Source organism: Odontesthes bonariensis, chromosome 14, assembly GCF_027942865.1.
Source record: "Odontesthes bonariensis isolate fOdoBon6 chromosome 14, fOdoBon6.hap1, whole genome shotgun sequence".
Taxonomy (NCBI): Eukaryota; Metazoa; Chordata; class Actinopteri; order Atheriniformes; family Atherinopsidae; genus Odontesthes; species Odontesthes bonariensis.
The window spans coordinates 3,290,676-3,305,459 of record NC_134519.1 but is presented as its reverse complement, the minus strand read 5'-3'; the positions used below and the strand labels follow the sequence as shown (position 1 = coordinate 3,305,459).

Below are 14,784 nucleotides of genomic sequence, written 5' to 3'. Positions count from 1 at the left end.
CAAACATTCCTGTGGGGATGTTTTTCTGGGTCAGGACCAGATGTGGGAAGTCTACACAAAGGAAGAGACGGAAATCTCCTCATTTACAACCACCTTCGGCCTATGAAAGCTTGAAATAACCCTGTTGGAAAAATGACTAACCCGCCTATGGAACCACACTGCCCCCTAGTGGTCTGTAGTGTTGAATAGTTAAATCCAAACGGAGTCAGTAAACTGGACAGTTATATGCAGTAATGCAACTGTTAAACGATGTCCCTTCTGTATCTTTTTGTACTCCATTGTTAACACAGGAAAATAACATTGTTGGGTTCGCTATTCATATGTCATAACTGTACAGATGAACAGAGATAGAAACAGAATGAAGTAGTCTAAAGATACACGTTTTCTGTGTTTTTGTTCCTCCATCACCATCCATGTTCTTTTTACGTCGCACGTTTTTAACCTCCGCTGCTGCACGTTATCACAAAGTTTTTTCGTCATTCTGTACGGTGAAGTCCTCGATAACAGCCAGTTCCTGTTTCCTGGTGGAAAAGAAGCGACCGTCCAGCCAACTGCAAAGTCCATGAAAGTCATCCACAACCAAAGGACCCCCCCCCCCCTATTTTATTTTCCATTCACTAAGTGTTGTATATAATCACCCATATTCAACGCATCTCCTGTTTGTTTTAAGGTTCATGTCTTTGGTCATATCGTTTTAATAAATAGTTCATATATCTATATATATGTATAATCACAGGTTGTGTTGTATGCTTTCTTTACGTAATGTCTGTCCAACCAAACAAGAATTTATGAAAGTAGCGAGATATGAAACTGAATATTAACTGAAATATTAACTTAACATACCAGAATTTCCTTCTTTGAAGGTGGTGCCCTACATACGAGGTTAAATAAGGTTTATTGAGACAGTGAGAACTTCTGGTAAATCCTTATATATTCTTTTTTTATTTCTTATTTTTATTCTTTTTTTTATTTTTTTATTTTTTTCCTTGAGTTTAGTTGGGGTTATGTATTTTTATTACCTTAGTTTTTAGTTTTCCGATGTTCACTGTTGTTCCTTACACTGTAATTAATGCGGATTTACATGGTCATAGATGTTAAAGATAACCACAATCTCTGAGTGAGTTAATGGATATTTGTGAGAAATATATTCTTGTTTACTTTTGCCTATATCAAGGACTTGTGTTAGTTGGAATAGTCAGTCGGGAATATTTACGGAAGGTTAAAGTGTTTAAAAGGGTCTGTGTAAATGTGAAAGTAATAAGATGTCAAATGTGAAACGGGACAAAGAGTGAATTGTGTATATGTTTGTATAAAATGGTTAATGGAAAATAAAAAGTTTGAATAAAAAAATCCTTTTATATTATCAGGTAACGCTACACTGTGGTATAATGACGGAGGCGTACTTTTTTACCAGCTTGGTGGCACATTCTTGTTATGACCTAATTATTACACATTTTGAAGCTTGATGAAATCTAAATATCTTCTCCTGAAAATCTGACACATTCTAAATGTTCTAAATGAAATAATTACCTCCAACTTTGATGACAGCTTCTTTATTATTTGATGATGTATTCTGGGGAAGTTAAAGCATCACTATTTTTCTCAAACCTGACAGAAGATGTGACCTGCACCTCCTGAACTCTGTGTGATTTCACATTTATCTTTCAAGCTGCTGCATGTTGTCTGCACCGACTGTGAAGCAAAAGCAGCCCAACAGCCACATCTGCAGGCTGTTCTCAGTGTTTACAGCACAATCATTCAGCTGCTTCCATGCATCAGCATAACACAGTAATAACAGCCGTGCTGTTTCTGTTCACAGCTGCTTACAGATGCAACAGATAACACAGCGTGTTACTAAATTCACCACCGAGCTGAATGTGTCTGTGGGAACATGAATGTTTTTTAGTCTTTCTGCATCATGTGACCCCATTTTTTCCATCTGCTGTCAGATTCAAATCCAGACCACAAAGCACACAGCAGCTTGGGCTGAGCTGTCAGTCAGCAGCAGCGGTCTTATCTGTGGGCCCACAGCAGGGGCTGATGGGAGCTCTGAGGAGCTGTCAGAAAGCACGTGGCCCTGCTCTGATCTCACAGCTCGTCCTTGTTTGGCCTCAGCTGCCTCAGAGCGCCACTTCTCCCCAGGTTCACCAGAGGAAACACCGCTGCACAAAATGCTTTTCCTCCCAGCCGCTGCTCTGTGCTGTCTGTGTTCAGGTGAGTGTTTCCAGCCAATCAGGAGCCAGCAAACTCCACCTGGAACAAACGCCGTCCCACTGACCTTCGTCTGTCTGTCTGTGTCTCTGCAGCGCTGGTTGCCATGGCAGCAGAGCTGAGTCAGGACCAGTTAACGCTGACCAGGAGAGTTGGTCAAAGTGTCTCCTTCAGCTGTGGACAAACTGACCAGTGTGATTATGATTATGTATACTGGTACCAGAAGAAAGAAACAGAAACATTCAGACTGATTATTTGGATTAACAAAAATAGTGGTCATGTTAATAAAGGTTTTGGTCATCCTCAGGAAAATGATTTCTCAGCTGTGAATAAACAGAACGGCTGTGAGTTGCAGATACAGAAAGTTAAACTCGATCATTCAGCCACCTACTACTGCAGCTGTTATAAGGGCCCACAGTGAGAAATGATCCCTGCAGCCTGTACAAAAACCTTCAGATGAACAGATGTCAAACAGTGTTTGTGACATGAAGAGAGCAGTAAACCACAGCCCAGGTTCACATATTTCACCTCCATCTCAGACAGAGTCCCAAACACACTGAGCTGAGGGAGCTTCTTCTTCACTGCTGTCTTTATTTATTTCAACTTTCATTCAACTTTTTCTGCTTATTAAGAGAATTTTTCTGAAGGTTCAAAGATAAAAACTGTGCAGATTTCAAAGCTTTGGAGTGGAAAATGATCCAAATGAAACTTCAATGCAGCATAAATAAAAGCGAGACATTTTAAAGAGGTTTATTTAATCCTGAATGTTTTCATTCACATGTCCAGATAAATATGAATCTGCTGCTTTGAGCTGCTGCTGGAATAAAGTCCGTTCCTCCTGTGAAATGTTAATGAGCTCTTCATGAAAACACTTCCAGCAGCACTTGTTGTTGAACAGCTTCCAGCAGATTTCACCACATCATTTCACTTTATTCCATTCTCAGAGACAGATCTGGGACTGATCTCAGATCAGGATTTTGTCCTTCCAGCAGCAGCTTATCAGGACAGATTTCCATCAGTTTGCTGTGGATGTTCCTGCTCCCAGAGGATGAACCCAGAGTGCACTGAGACTGAGACAGGAGCAGGAAAGCTCCCTGCATTGATGTGAGGTCTTTGCACCATATTCCAGCTCAGAAACAGGACACGTGCACAGTGAGGGCATCATGGTCAACACGCTTCTCAAAGCATCTACACAAGGACATTCATGATGTGCTGATAGTATCATTGGGACCAGTCAGCTGATTCTCTTCCCCTGACGCTGAAATAACATCTTTAAGTGATTTCATGTGACTTTTCCATCCGTCAGCTCCATAGTTTTATATCTCTACATGTTGAGTATAAGGCAGCTTTCACAGCTATGTGGCAAATATCTGGCAAACTGTCACGGCCATGGGGTTTCCCCATGTTTTTAGTTTTATGTTGTATCATGGTTTAGGCTTCATGTCTTGGTTTTTGAGTTCTTGTTTTTAGTCTTGCCATTGTTTTCCCCTCACTTCCCATGCCTGATCATCAGTTCATTCCCTTCACCTGTCCATCCGTCCCCAGCTGCACTCACTCACCCATCACTCTCAGTTCACCATTTAGTTTCCCCGATCTCACCATTCCCTTATCACGTCAAGCCACGCCGAGATAAGTGTTTTTTCCATGTCATGTTAAGTCTTTTGTTTTGTTTTATTTTCTTGTCACAGTGATATTCATGTTTTATTTTCCACAGTTTAGTTTTAATATCCGGCTCAGCCGCGCCTTGTTTTAACCTTTGTTGTTTTATAAATAAACCAAGTTTTCTTTCTCACCTCTGGAGTCCGCATCCGTGTCCTGCCAAACCCACCCACCCCTGACAGGAAGAAATCACCAACGATGGACGCGGCGGCATTCTGGGAGCTGGTCGGGACCGAGCAGCACCTGCTGGCAAAAACTGGATGCTGCTAATGACCTTATGGACTCCTTTTTACAGAAGCAGGTCCTCCAGAATATGCCAGGTGTGTCACCCATCTGGGCGGAGGTCAGGAGTGTGCAGCGCGCTGCGTTACTGGACATGTTCGGCATGGAGCCTGAAAAGGTAGTAGCGCTGTACAGATCCCCCCCTCACCTCTCCAACACCACAGTCCAAGACTCCAAGTCCAGGGAGCAAGCAGAGCTAGCAGAGCTAGCAGAGCTAGAGTCCAGGGAGCCAGCAGAGCTAGCAGAGCCAGCAGAGCCAGCAGAGCTAGCAGAGCTAGAGTCCAGGGAGCTAGCAGAGCTAGAGTCCAGGGAGCTAGCAGAGCTAGCAGAGCTAGCAGACTAGCAGAGCTAGAGTCCAGGGAGCCAGCAGAGCTAGCAGAGCCAGCAGAGCTAGCAGAGCTAGAGTCCAGGGAGCTAGCAGAGCTAGAGTCCAGGGAGCTAGCAGAGCTAGCAGAGCTAGAGTCCAGGGAGCTAGCAGAGCCACCAGAGCTAGCAGAGCTAGAGTCCAGGGAGCTAGCAGAGCTAGCGCCAGAGCCCAGAGAGTCCGGAGGGCCGCAGACCCGCAGTCTCGAGCCCCTCCCTTCCACCCTCTTTTTGGGATGTCTGGAATCCATCCCTTGAGGGGGGGCTCTGTCATGGCAAGGGGGTTTTCCCCATGTTTTTAGTTTGTTGTTTTATCATGTTTTAGGTTTCATGTCTTGGTTTTTGAGTTCTTGTTTTTAGTCTTGCCATTGTTTTTCCCCTCACTTCCCATAACCCATCACTCTCAGTTCACTATCTAGTTTCCATGCTCCCCTTTCAGTTTTTTTTTTTTTAAGTATTTTTTGGGGGGCTTTTTATGCCTTTAATGAGAGGACAGTTGGAGAGAGACAGGAAGCAGGGGACAGAGAGAGGGGAAAGACATGCAGCACAGGGCCGCTCGGTGCGGGAGTCGAACCGGGGCCAGCTGCAGCGAGGACTGTAGCCTCTGTACATGGGGCGCCTGCTTAACCCACTAAGCCACCGACCGCCCCCCCACTTTCAGTTTGATTTATTTCCCTGATCTCACCATTCCCTTGTCACGTCGCGATAAAATATTTGTCTGTTAAATAATTAACGAGTGAACTCGATAATAACGAGTTAACTTGCCCAGCCCCAGTTATAATGCAGATTGTTGCGTCATCGCTCCTTTGATATAGTTGAGCGTTCTTATCTACTTTTCCTCCCTAACTCAAGGGTTACACACACAGCTGCAAGTACCATCTTCCCTACCTATCCTCCTTAAAATGCAGTTTATCATATAATGAGCACACGATACTCCCAGGAAGGAAAAGAGAAAAACGGGTTGGTATCTTTGCAGGAGGTTATTACAGGTTATACACAGTAACACTCAGTACTATGCATATAAGAATTCATTTTCCTTTACAGTCTCCAACACACTCTGTGTGTTCATCTAAGAAAAGGGGAGGTTTCATTTTTCTTTGATCACAACAGAATGTTCTAACGGTCATCAAGTCTTTCTTCATATCTAAATTTAACCACCTTGTGTTGCGATCATGCTTGGCTGTTGTTTTTATTTTGGTTTTCTGAGTCTTCGGCTGAGCATCATTCCTGGGACTCTTGGATGGAGTCTGGATTGCTCCTGCCATCACACCTGTTCCTCATCTGCCCTCACCAGGACACCCGAATAATAATATGAGATGATAATGAGAACACTGTCTCATCACAACAATTGTTGCCACGAGCAGCAAACGCCTTTCTGCTCTGAATGATGTGGGTGTTCCATCAGTGAGCAACATTTTGGAGTTCTTCCTGAAAGGTGATCAAAGAGACGTGTTCAAAACGACATATTCTGTATCCAAAAGCATATCCTGATCATACAGTATTTTCTCTCCTTTAAATACACACATACACACCTCACTGCTGTTTAAACAGGTAAAAAGAAGCAGCTGCTTATCCAAGAAGTCACCGGTGAAATGATCTGAGTCCTTCAGCGTTTGAAAAAGGCAGACATCCCAAGTTCCAAAAACTCATTTCAGGGAGATGCTTATCGACCCCCCCCCCCCCCCCCCGCCTATTTAATTTTGGGTGTCTCTAATTTTGCTTATTTATCAACATATTAAATCGGGGATTTTTTTAAAAGGCTCAGACAGGCTGGATATAGATAGTTAGATACTGTAGCTGGCTAGTTAGATATAGGCCTACACAATTTAGTAACTAAATGTGTATTGATACTTTAAATAAGTCTTTGATATGTTTTGCTTTATTTTATAACAGCATTTAACCAACAGAAATAAAATGCAGCCTACCTCCACATGTTTTACAGTCATTAAAGCTGCAGTCTGCAACTCTTTTTCAAGCATAATGCCTGGAACTGTCCGGGGATTCTGAAAGTAGTACATTACACATTGCTTGGAGTTGGCTTCTTGGTAGAAAAAGGTGATGATGGCGTGAAACAGCGGAGGTTAGGACGTGCGACGTAGAAGGACAGGGATGGCGAGGGACAAACAAAAACACGTAAACGTGCATTTTCAGAGTATTTCAATCTGTTTCTTTGTTCGGGTCTTCCTCGTTTTCCTTGGGTCCTTCTTTGGTCATGGAGGGCTTCATCCTCTCGTCTTTCCTTGGGTCCTGCTTCTCCACGGCTCATACTCTCATCTTTCCGTGCTCTTCAAATCTCTCTGAGCAACTCATCTGATCAATTCTCCATTGTTCTCCCTCTGAAAACAAGAGCGTGCTTCTGGAAAACAACAAGAGCGCAAGAAACAAGAGACAAGACGCCTGAAGCGAGCCAGCAAACGAGAGAACTAGAGAGAGAGTGTTTTTTGCGGGTTCCGGGTTTTGACTCTCAGAGGCGGGGCTTACACTACTTTTTCAGCCAATGATATGTGTGCATGTCTGTGTAAGGCGATCAGCCTTTATGTGGGGATTTCTGGATGAGACAAAGAAATTCTACTCCGTCTCATAGAACATTTGTCTCGGTGATTCTGAAAACACCACATCTTGTTAAGATATGCAGATTAAAGATATAACATAGACTTGCAATATAAAGACATCAAAATAACACACATGATAAAGACAATTATGACTTTCAAAATTCAGATGAATATCTATGAAATCGTGACATATGAATAGTGAACCACACAATGTTAATTTTCTGTGTTAACAATGGGGACACCAAACAAATACCAAATAGATACCGAAGGGACATCGTTAGAAGTTAATAGTTGCATATATCTTGTCCATTTTACTGAGTCCTCTGGGATTTAAATGTTCAACTAATCAACACTGCAGACCACTAGGGGGCAATGTGGTTCCATCAGGCAGGTTGGGCATTTTCCACCAAGATCAGTTCTTTGTCAATATTTAAGCCAGAATCGTACAAATTGTCTCTATATGCGTCTTGTGATCAAGCTGGAAACCTGAAAGAAATTGTACACGGTTATCAAACACATTTAATATGGTTTTAATATTCGACTAAAAGTGAGTCTTATGAAGTCTTCTCAGTTCGTATGTAGCCATCTGGTCGGTTTGCTGGTGAAAAGGGTGTTAAAGTGTCAACTTTCGAGTTATGGTCCAGATAAGATAGTAAGTGTCCCACTTTTCCAAGAGTGAGTTCTTTGTTCGTTAGAGTCTATCCCAATTTTTATTGCAAGTATCTGTTACTTATTTTTCACTCCCAAAAGCTTTTAAGAGGGTAGAAGGTTAACGTAAATTAGGCAGTTTCTGTCTCTTTTTCCTTCGTGGAAAGAAAATGAAGATCTGGTTTATATCCACATACGTAAACATCCCCCACAGGAATGTTGGTTTTGTCAAAGTTTGAAAAACTCTTAATCCACACGGCACTGTGACTGCTACAAAAGGCTGTGCTTCCTCTCTCCTGTGCCAGGAAGTGTTGAGTGTTGAGTCTATAAGAATGGCATCGAGGCTGTACCATTCTCTGTCTCCATGTCTGTATGAATCCTGGATGCAGTCCCCCCTCTTTTCTCACCTTCTGAAATGAAATATCCAGCAATAATTTCAGGATTACTGTTTGTGGAGTATGCATGCATTTGATACAGTTGACCACAATATGTTACTCAAACGACTGGAGAACTGGGCGGGTCTTTCCGGAACTGTACTAAACTGGTTCAAAACATACTTAGAGAACAGGAAGTACTTTGTGTCAATAGGTAACTTTACATCTGAGCACACAAGAGTCACATGTGGAGTTACCCAAGGTTCCATCCTGGGACCTCTTCTGTTTAACATCTACATGCTCCCACTGGCACAGATTATAAAAAACAACAGAATAAACTACCATAGCTATGCAGATGACACGCAGATATATATTACAATGTCACCAGAAGACCGAGGCCCTGTACAGGCTCGTGGTAAATGCATTGAGGAGATTAATGACTGGACGTGCCACAACTTTCTCCAGCTAAACAAAAACAAAACAAACAAACAAAAAGAGGTAATTGTCTTTGGAGCCAAAGAGAAACGATTACAGGTCACCACAGAACTTCAATCTATACACCTAGAAACTACCAACCAGGCCAGAAATCTGGGTGTACTGATGGACTCGGACCTAAATTTGGAAAAACACATTAAGGCTGTAACAAAGTCAGCCTACTATCACCTTAAGAATAAATCAAGGTTAAAGGATCTGATGTGTCAGCAGGACCTGGAAAAACTAGTCCATGCATTCATCTTCAGTAGGCTTGATTACTGTAACAGCATCTTTACAGGTCTACCTAAAAAGTCAGTTAGACACCTGCAGCTTATTCAGAACTCTGCTGCTCGAGTCCTCACTGAGACCAAAGAACTGGACCCCATCAGTCCAGCTCTGAGGTCTTTACACCGGCTGCCTGTCCATCAGAGGATAGACTTTAAAGTTCTGATGCTGGTCTATAAAGCTCTGAATGGTCCAGGACCAGAATGCATCAGTGACCTCCTGACCCAGTATGAACCCTCCAGACCCCTCAGCTCATCTGGATCCGGTCTTCTATCAGTTCCCAGAGTCAGAACCAGACATGGAGGAGCTGCATTCAGCTTCTATGCTCCACGTGTCTGGAACAAACTCCCAGAAAGCCTCAGATCAGCTGAAACGCTCAGTGTATTTAAGTCCAGGCTGAAGACACACCTATTTTCAGCTGCGTTTGAATAAAGCTCAAAACTTAATCACATTTTAACTCCTGATTTTATCTATTGTTCTTATTTCTTTCTTTTTTGTTTAAAATCTAAATCGTGCTTTTTATTTCTACTGTTTCTGTAAAGCACTTTGAATCGCCTTGTTGTTGAATTGTGCTATACAAATAAACTTGCCTTGCCTTCCATGAAGCCAAATAACCATCCTGGAAAACCCATCCACTGCCCCATTGGCACAGACTCCATATGGCTTGAGTTCATCATAAGAGTCCACGTGCCGAACAAAGCTCGGTCCAGGATTGTGATGTAGCCGACGTCTGAGACCATGAGGCCGTCTCTGCTCAACATCTCAGAGATCCAGAATGTTCATTACATTACATTACATTACATTACATTACATTACATTACATTACGTTACGGTCATTCTGCAGACGCTTTTATCCAAAGCGACTTACAATAAGTGTCTTCCACATCGGTAGGCAAAAGAACTTCAGGTCACAGAGCATAACTAGTGCTAGAGTAAGTGCAGTAAGTTAGGTACCGAGAGAAATGGGAAGACAATTTAGAAACAAAGACAATTTAGAAACAAATAAGTGCGTAAGGAGCTGGGAGGAAACAGGTGATGTCCTCAGAGGGCGGATCAGGGTAGTGTTTCCTGCAGAGAGGGCAGCGACTCAGCTGTCCTGACATCAGTCGGGACATCTTAATTCCTAATTATTGCCTGTTTTTTAGTACTTAGTCCTGGTAGGAAATGGGCTTCATATGAGAGCACGACAGTGATCTCTGAGTAGAGATCAAAAGGGGGAATTTATATTGTGAGACTGTAATACAATGATGTCACAATTTAATGTTCTTTTTATACTTTTATAGCTTATACTCTATTTTGAATGCACTTCTATGCTTGCTTCTATTGCTACTTATAAACATATACTCTGTAACAATCATATATTAGGAAATGGAAAAGTGCCCTGTGTTCCGAATGTCTGAAGCTCTGGGAAGACGTAACACAAAAGGAAGGGCAAGAGTTGAAAAGTCTGGTGTCTGGAGAGAGCAGACATCAGAAAGAAGAAGTTCGTTAAGGGCAAGGGTGAGAGGGGGGTGAAGACAACGCACACACACATAAGGAGTCAGGCATTAAAGAGGTGAAGACTAAAGATAAGCACACATGGGTGGGGTTACAACGGGATAAGTCTACACCACGAGGGAGCGCGGCTTCAGAACACAGGGCGCTTGGCTTGAGAGCAGACTTTTTCTGTACTGCGTGTTCCCCAAGGATCCTTGGTAATAAATAACTGCAGTTTGTACTCCGTTCTCTCCGTCATTTTATTCTCTCGCACCAACCAACTCGGGGAAGTCAAAATACGACTTCAACAACACCAAGAAGTTCAGTATGGCAGAAGCAGAAGGCTGGAAACGCACAGGGAAAAATCTCTGAGGTGAAGGGAATCAGTAATCTGCCTTCAAAGACAACTTGGAAAACTCCAACATCTTAGAAAGACTGAGAGCATGACCCACCATCCCAGCGGTTCCACTGAGCTGCTCCATCACATGGTATCACTGGTCTACTGGCCGACTTCCTCACTGAATAACGCGGTCCAGACTTCTAAAGGACTTCTTTTCCCTGCTGCTGGGGTCTTGCTGGCGGCCAGCTCCAAATCACATGGATCACTTCCCATTTTTTGCCTCAGTGCCTGTCAGACATATTGAGAAGTTGAGGCAGAATCTGTGCCCCTGTTGCAGCTGCTTTCTGTTGCTGCTGCAGAGGCGCTTACATGCACACACAGAGCAGAAGGAAGAACATTTCAGAATAACACCAGGCTGAAAGAAGAGAGCAGAAGAGACGCTCATGTTGATCTGAACATTAGAGAAACACATCATGGAGCTGAAATATGATACTGCTTCCTCATTTGGGCTGTTCAGCTCAGCTGCCACATTCAGCAGCAGACAGGTTTTTGTATCACTCTCACTCACTGTGTGGAGGAGGCTACACCTACTTCATCTTTGGCTCTGGAACTAAACTGTTTGTAACAGGTAAGAACAAACATTTCTTTTCCTTCAGTTGTTTTATTGTAGAAGTTCAAATGTGTTTAAAGTCAGTTTCTGCTGCTTCAGGCTCTACATGTTAGTTTGTTCATCATTAGCAGAGAATTCATCCTGCAGCCATTGTTCCAGAAGAAAAGCTCAATCATTTCTGAAAACATGTTGAAATCTCACTGAACAGCTAAACTTATTCTTTATTTCTGCAAATATTAGTGATGTTCCAAAGATTTAGGATTTGATGGTCTCAGGGATTCTGTCACATCTGTTGTTCAAAAACAGGATGAGATTCAAACAGAAAAGTGATTTGATATTTACTCAGAAGGATCATTTAAACATGTTTCATTTGAAATAAGATGAAGACGATAATTATTCATCGTTCAATTATTTAGAAGTCATTTTTATCCTGTGAATTAAAGAAGTCTTTTTAAAAATGTTAAACTGAAGTAAAACAGAATAAAAGCTGAAGATGAATTTACAGATCAGACAGTTTATCGTACTTTGAAGTTAAATTCAGATATTCATCATGTTTGAACTGGAGTAAACAGCTGTTAATGAACCTTCAGAGAAAACATTGGTGGACATATAACGGCTCAAACTCACTCCGTCTTCTTTTCCTTTCTGATATAAATCTAAATAGTAAAGGAGAAAATCTGTTTTACAAAGTAGTTGGAGGCGAATATGAAGTCTGACTTAAAGGCCGTATTTGACTTTAACATTAAAGCAGAACGCTCCAGTTAAAGTTCGACATGTTTTCTGTCACATTTGGGATTAAAGTTGCACCTGTTTGTACAGTTCAGTTGTATTTGTTTAAATCTCAGGAACAACTGAACTTAACTGTTAGTGATGTCACAGATATTTAGTTATTGATCATCTCAGTGATTCTGTTGGGTTGATATTTATTACAGGAGATTTGATGTTAAATATTAGTTTTCTATCTGTGTGCTTCTGTGTTTTAAATCAGTTCCAACTCAAAATAAGTCCATGAAACAGTTACTCGCTCAGATGTTCATCTTTTTCAGACTGAATATTGTTTTGGAAAAGAAGCTAAAAAAGAAGCTAAAATAACTGAATATGAAACCATGTTTGAAGGAGATTTTGAGCATATTTTAGTCAGTAAGTTCAATTCTGACAGACGATATGAGGCAACTTATTAAAGCTCAAACGCTTCTGTTTGTATGTTTCAAGATTGATGAACAGAATGGAAAAATCAGAAGAAGAGTTTCATATTAAGAAATAAGTTTGAGAAAAAGAAGAAAAGTATTTGGATGTAAATGTGTAACACAAGTCAAACATGTCCTTTAAAATGAAATCATTACATCATCATTAGTGTGGTCAGAGATGTGATGGTTATAAATCTACGGAGACTTTTACACACATGAACTCTTTGTTGTTTTTGTCTTTATTCAGAAAAGTTTCAACTGGCTGAAAAATCCTTCCAAAAATCTGATTTGCTGTTTTCTGGTGATGAGACCAAAGTAAATGTTGGTCAGAAGGACATTTGCCTCCATCCATTTTCTACAGCCGCTCCATCCTATTCAGGGGTGGAGGGGCTGGAGTCTATCCCAGCTGCCACTGGGCCAGAGGTGGGGGCCACCCTGGGTGGGTCCCCAGTTCATCCCAGGGCCACACAGATAGATGATATTAAAGGCTCTTACGTAATATTTCACTTCAAAGAGCAATAAAAGATGAAAGCAGTTGTATAATAATGCAGTTTTATTGTAATAAAGCACGTGCACCTGTTCCACATGGTGACATGAGGTGATGAGTGTGTCTGATATGAAGGTGAATACAGTGCATGCAGGGAACTTTGTGCTGTACTGATGAGTAGTTCAGGGATCAGAGTCCATGTAGTTTCCAGGATCAGACTGAATGCAGCGCAGTGCTGGAAGCTGCTGCTGACTGTGTGAATGTGTGTGTGTGCTGCTTGTTGCTGCTGTCCAACTTCAGATGAGCAGGTGGTGAAGCCCGTGGTGAGCGTGTACCCAGCAGCATCCAGAGTCCACCTGGAGGGGAGGAGCTCCCTGCTGTGTCTGGCCTCAGGCATGTTTCCTCCTCTGGTCCGCTTCTCCTGGAAAAGACAGAAGAAGAACGGTGGTCTGGAGGAGCTGCCCCCTGCTGAGGGAGAGCAGCTGGAGCTCAGAGAGTCGGGACGCACCGCCTCCATCTTGCTGATCCGTCAGCAAGAGAACAGCACGTATAAATACAGCTGCTCCGTGGAGCACGAGGGGGGCCGAGTGGAGGCCCAAACACAACAAGGTAACCAAGGCTCGGTGACTGTGTTCAGCAGGGATTCAGCTTCATGTGGAGACGCTGTCAGAGAGAGCAGAGGAGCAGAGGACGGACATTTCTCACTGCGACTCCAAACCTTTGACTCCTTCTCTGTTTCAGAGCTTCCAGCTCCAGCAGCCTCCTGTCCTCCAGAGAGAGATCCAGCAGACCTGCCAGCTCTGCAGCGAGCTGCCGGTAAGATCACCTGCTGCCTCTCTGCACGGACAGCTCCAAGGTCCAATCAGGGCGCCACAACAACTTTAGGGACTAAATCTTAAAGTTCCACTCATGAACGTCTTCATCAGACACGCTGTGATAAAGCCACTGTACACGGGCTGCTCAGCACCAAACAGCAGACAGACCATAATATGTCAGAGATCAGTTAGTGAGGTGTTGTGGAGTTCTTCTGCCCCTTAGTGGACGCAAAAAGAAAATCAATCAATCAGCTTCAGCTCCTAATAACCTGTGTGTTTATATTTGGACTTTATATTTTCTCAGTGATCTGAGAAGAATGACCTGTGTGTGTGTGTGTGTGTGTGTGTGTGTGTTTGTGTGTGTGTGTGTGTCAGCCTCCTTCCAGTCTGAGCTGAGGGTGAAGCTGCTGTGCCTGCTGTACACGCTGCTGATAGTGAAGAGTCTGGTGTGCTGCTGTGGACTCTCTCTGCTGATGGTCCTCAGAAACAAGGGAGCGTCCACCGGCTGCACACATGCTGACTGACTGTTTTCTGCTGGCCTTTTCTCACCATCACATCTCATCCGTTCATCTGGTTCATCACTTTGATCAGCGTTCACCAACCTTCCTCAGGATGTGTGGGAGAAACTAAATGAAGCTGAATTATCAGCTGCCTTGTAGAAGTTTCAGCATTTAACAACATTTCTCTCTTTTTAATATTCTGTATGTGCACAGTGTGTTTGCTTCTTCACATTTATTCACTTCAGCATTCTCAATAAAGTGGAAAATAAGCTTGTTGTTTGTTTCTCTGCTTGTTTACAGGTTAGGTATGTTGACAGCCTTTTGACTGTGGTGTTAAGTCTCTTCCTCTCATTTCATTTGCTCTCTTTATTCCTCTCTTACCCTGTGAATAAATGAATAAGTGACTGAGCTCCGTTCAGCTGTGTGGGTGAGGGCTCAGTGGTAAAAAGGTTTCCAGGAAGCAGAGAAAAGACAAACAGCAGAGAGGGGGGTTGATGAGTGTGTGCAGCAGCAGATATGAA

General features: G+C 42.7%; 1 protein-coding gene across 1 annotated transcript; it reads left to right on the top strand.

Moving 5' to 3' along the window:
- Nucleotides 1–1,997: 1,997 nt before the first annotated feature.
- On the top strand, nt 1,998–14,532 carry LOC142398553 (immunoglobulin lambda-1 light chain-like). The gene is made up of 6 exons (XM_075482594.1): nt 1,998–2,214; nt 2,307–2,621; nt 11,242–11,292; nt 13,249–13,557; nt 13,690–13,764; nt 14,139–14,532. Exons 1-6 carry the CDS (start codon nt 2,172–2,174, stop codon nt 14,285–14,287), a joined length of 942 nt encoding a protein of 313 aa, XP_075338709.1. The 5' UTR covers nt 1,998–2,171; the 3' UTR covers nt 14,288–14,532.
- The last annotated feature ends 252 nt before the right edge of the window (nt 14,533–14,784 follow it).

Bases quoted from the DNA above. Each gene is read 5' to 3' on its own strand.
- LOC142398553 (XM_075482594.1), top strand. From the start codon at position 2,172: ATGCTTTTCCTCCCAGCCGCTGCTCTGTGCTGTCTGTGTTCAG. The intron at 11,293-13,248 runs GTAAGAACAAAC...GTCCAACTTCAG, and splicing joins AACTAAACTGTTTGTAACAG to ATGAGCAGGTGGTGAAGCCC. The intron at 13,558-13,689 runs GTAACCAAGGCT...TCTCTGTTTCAG, and splicing joins GGAGGCCCAAACACAACAAG to AGCTTCCAGCTCCAGCAGCC.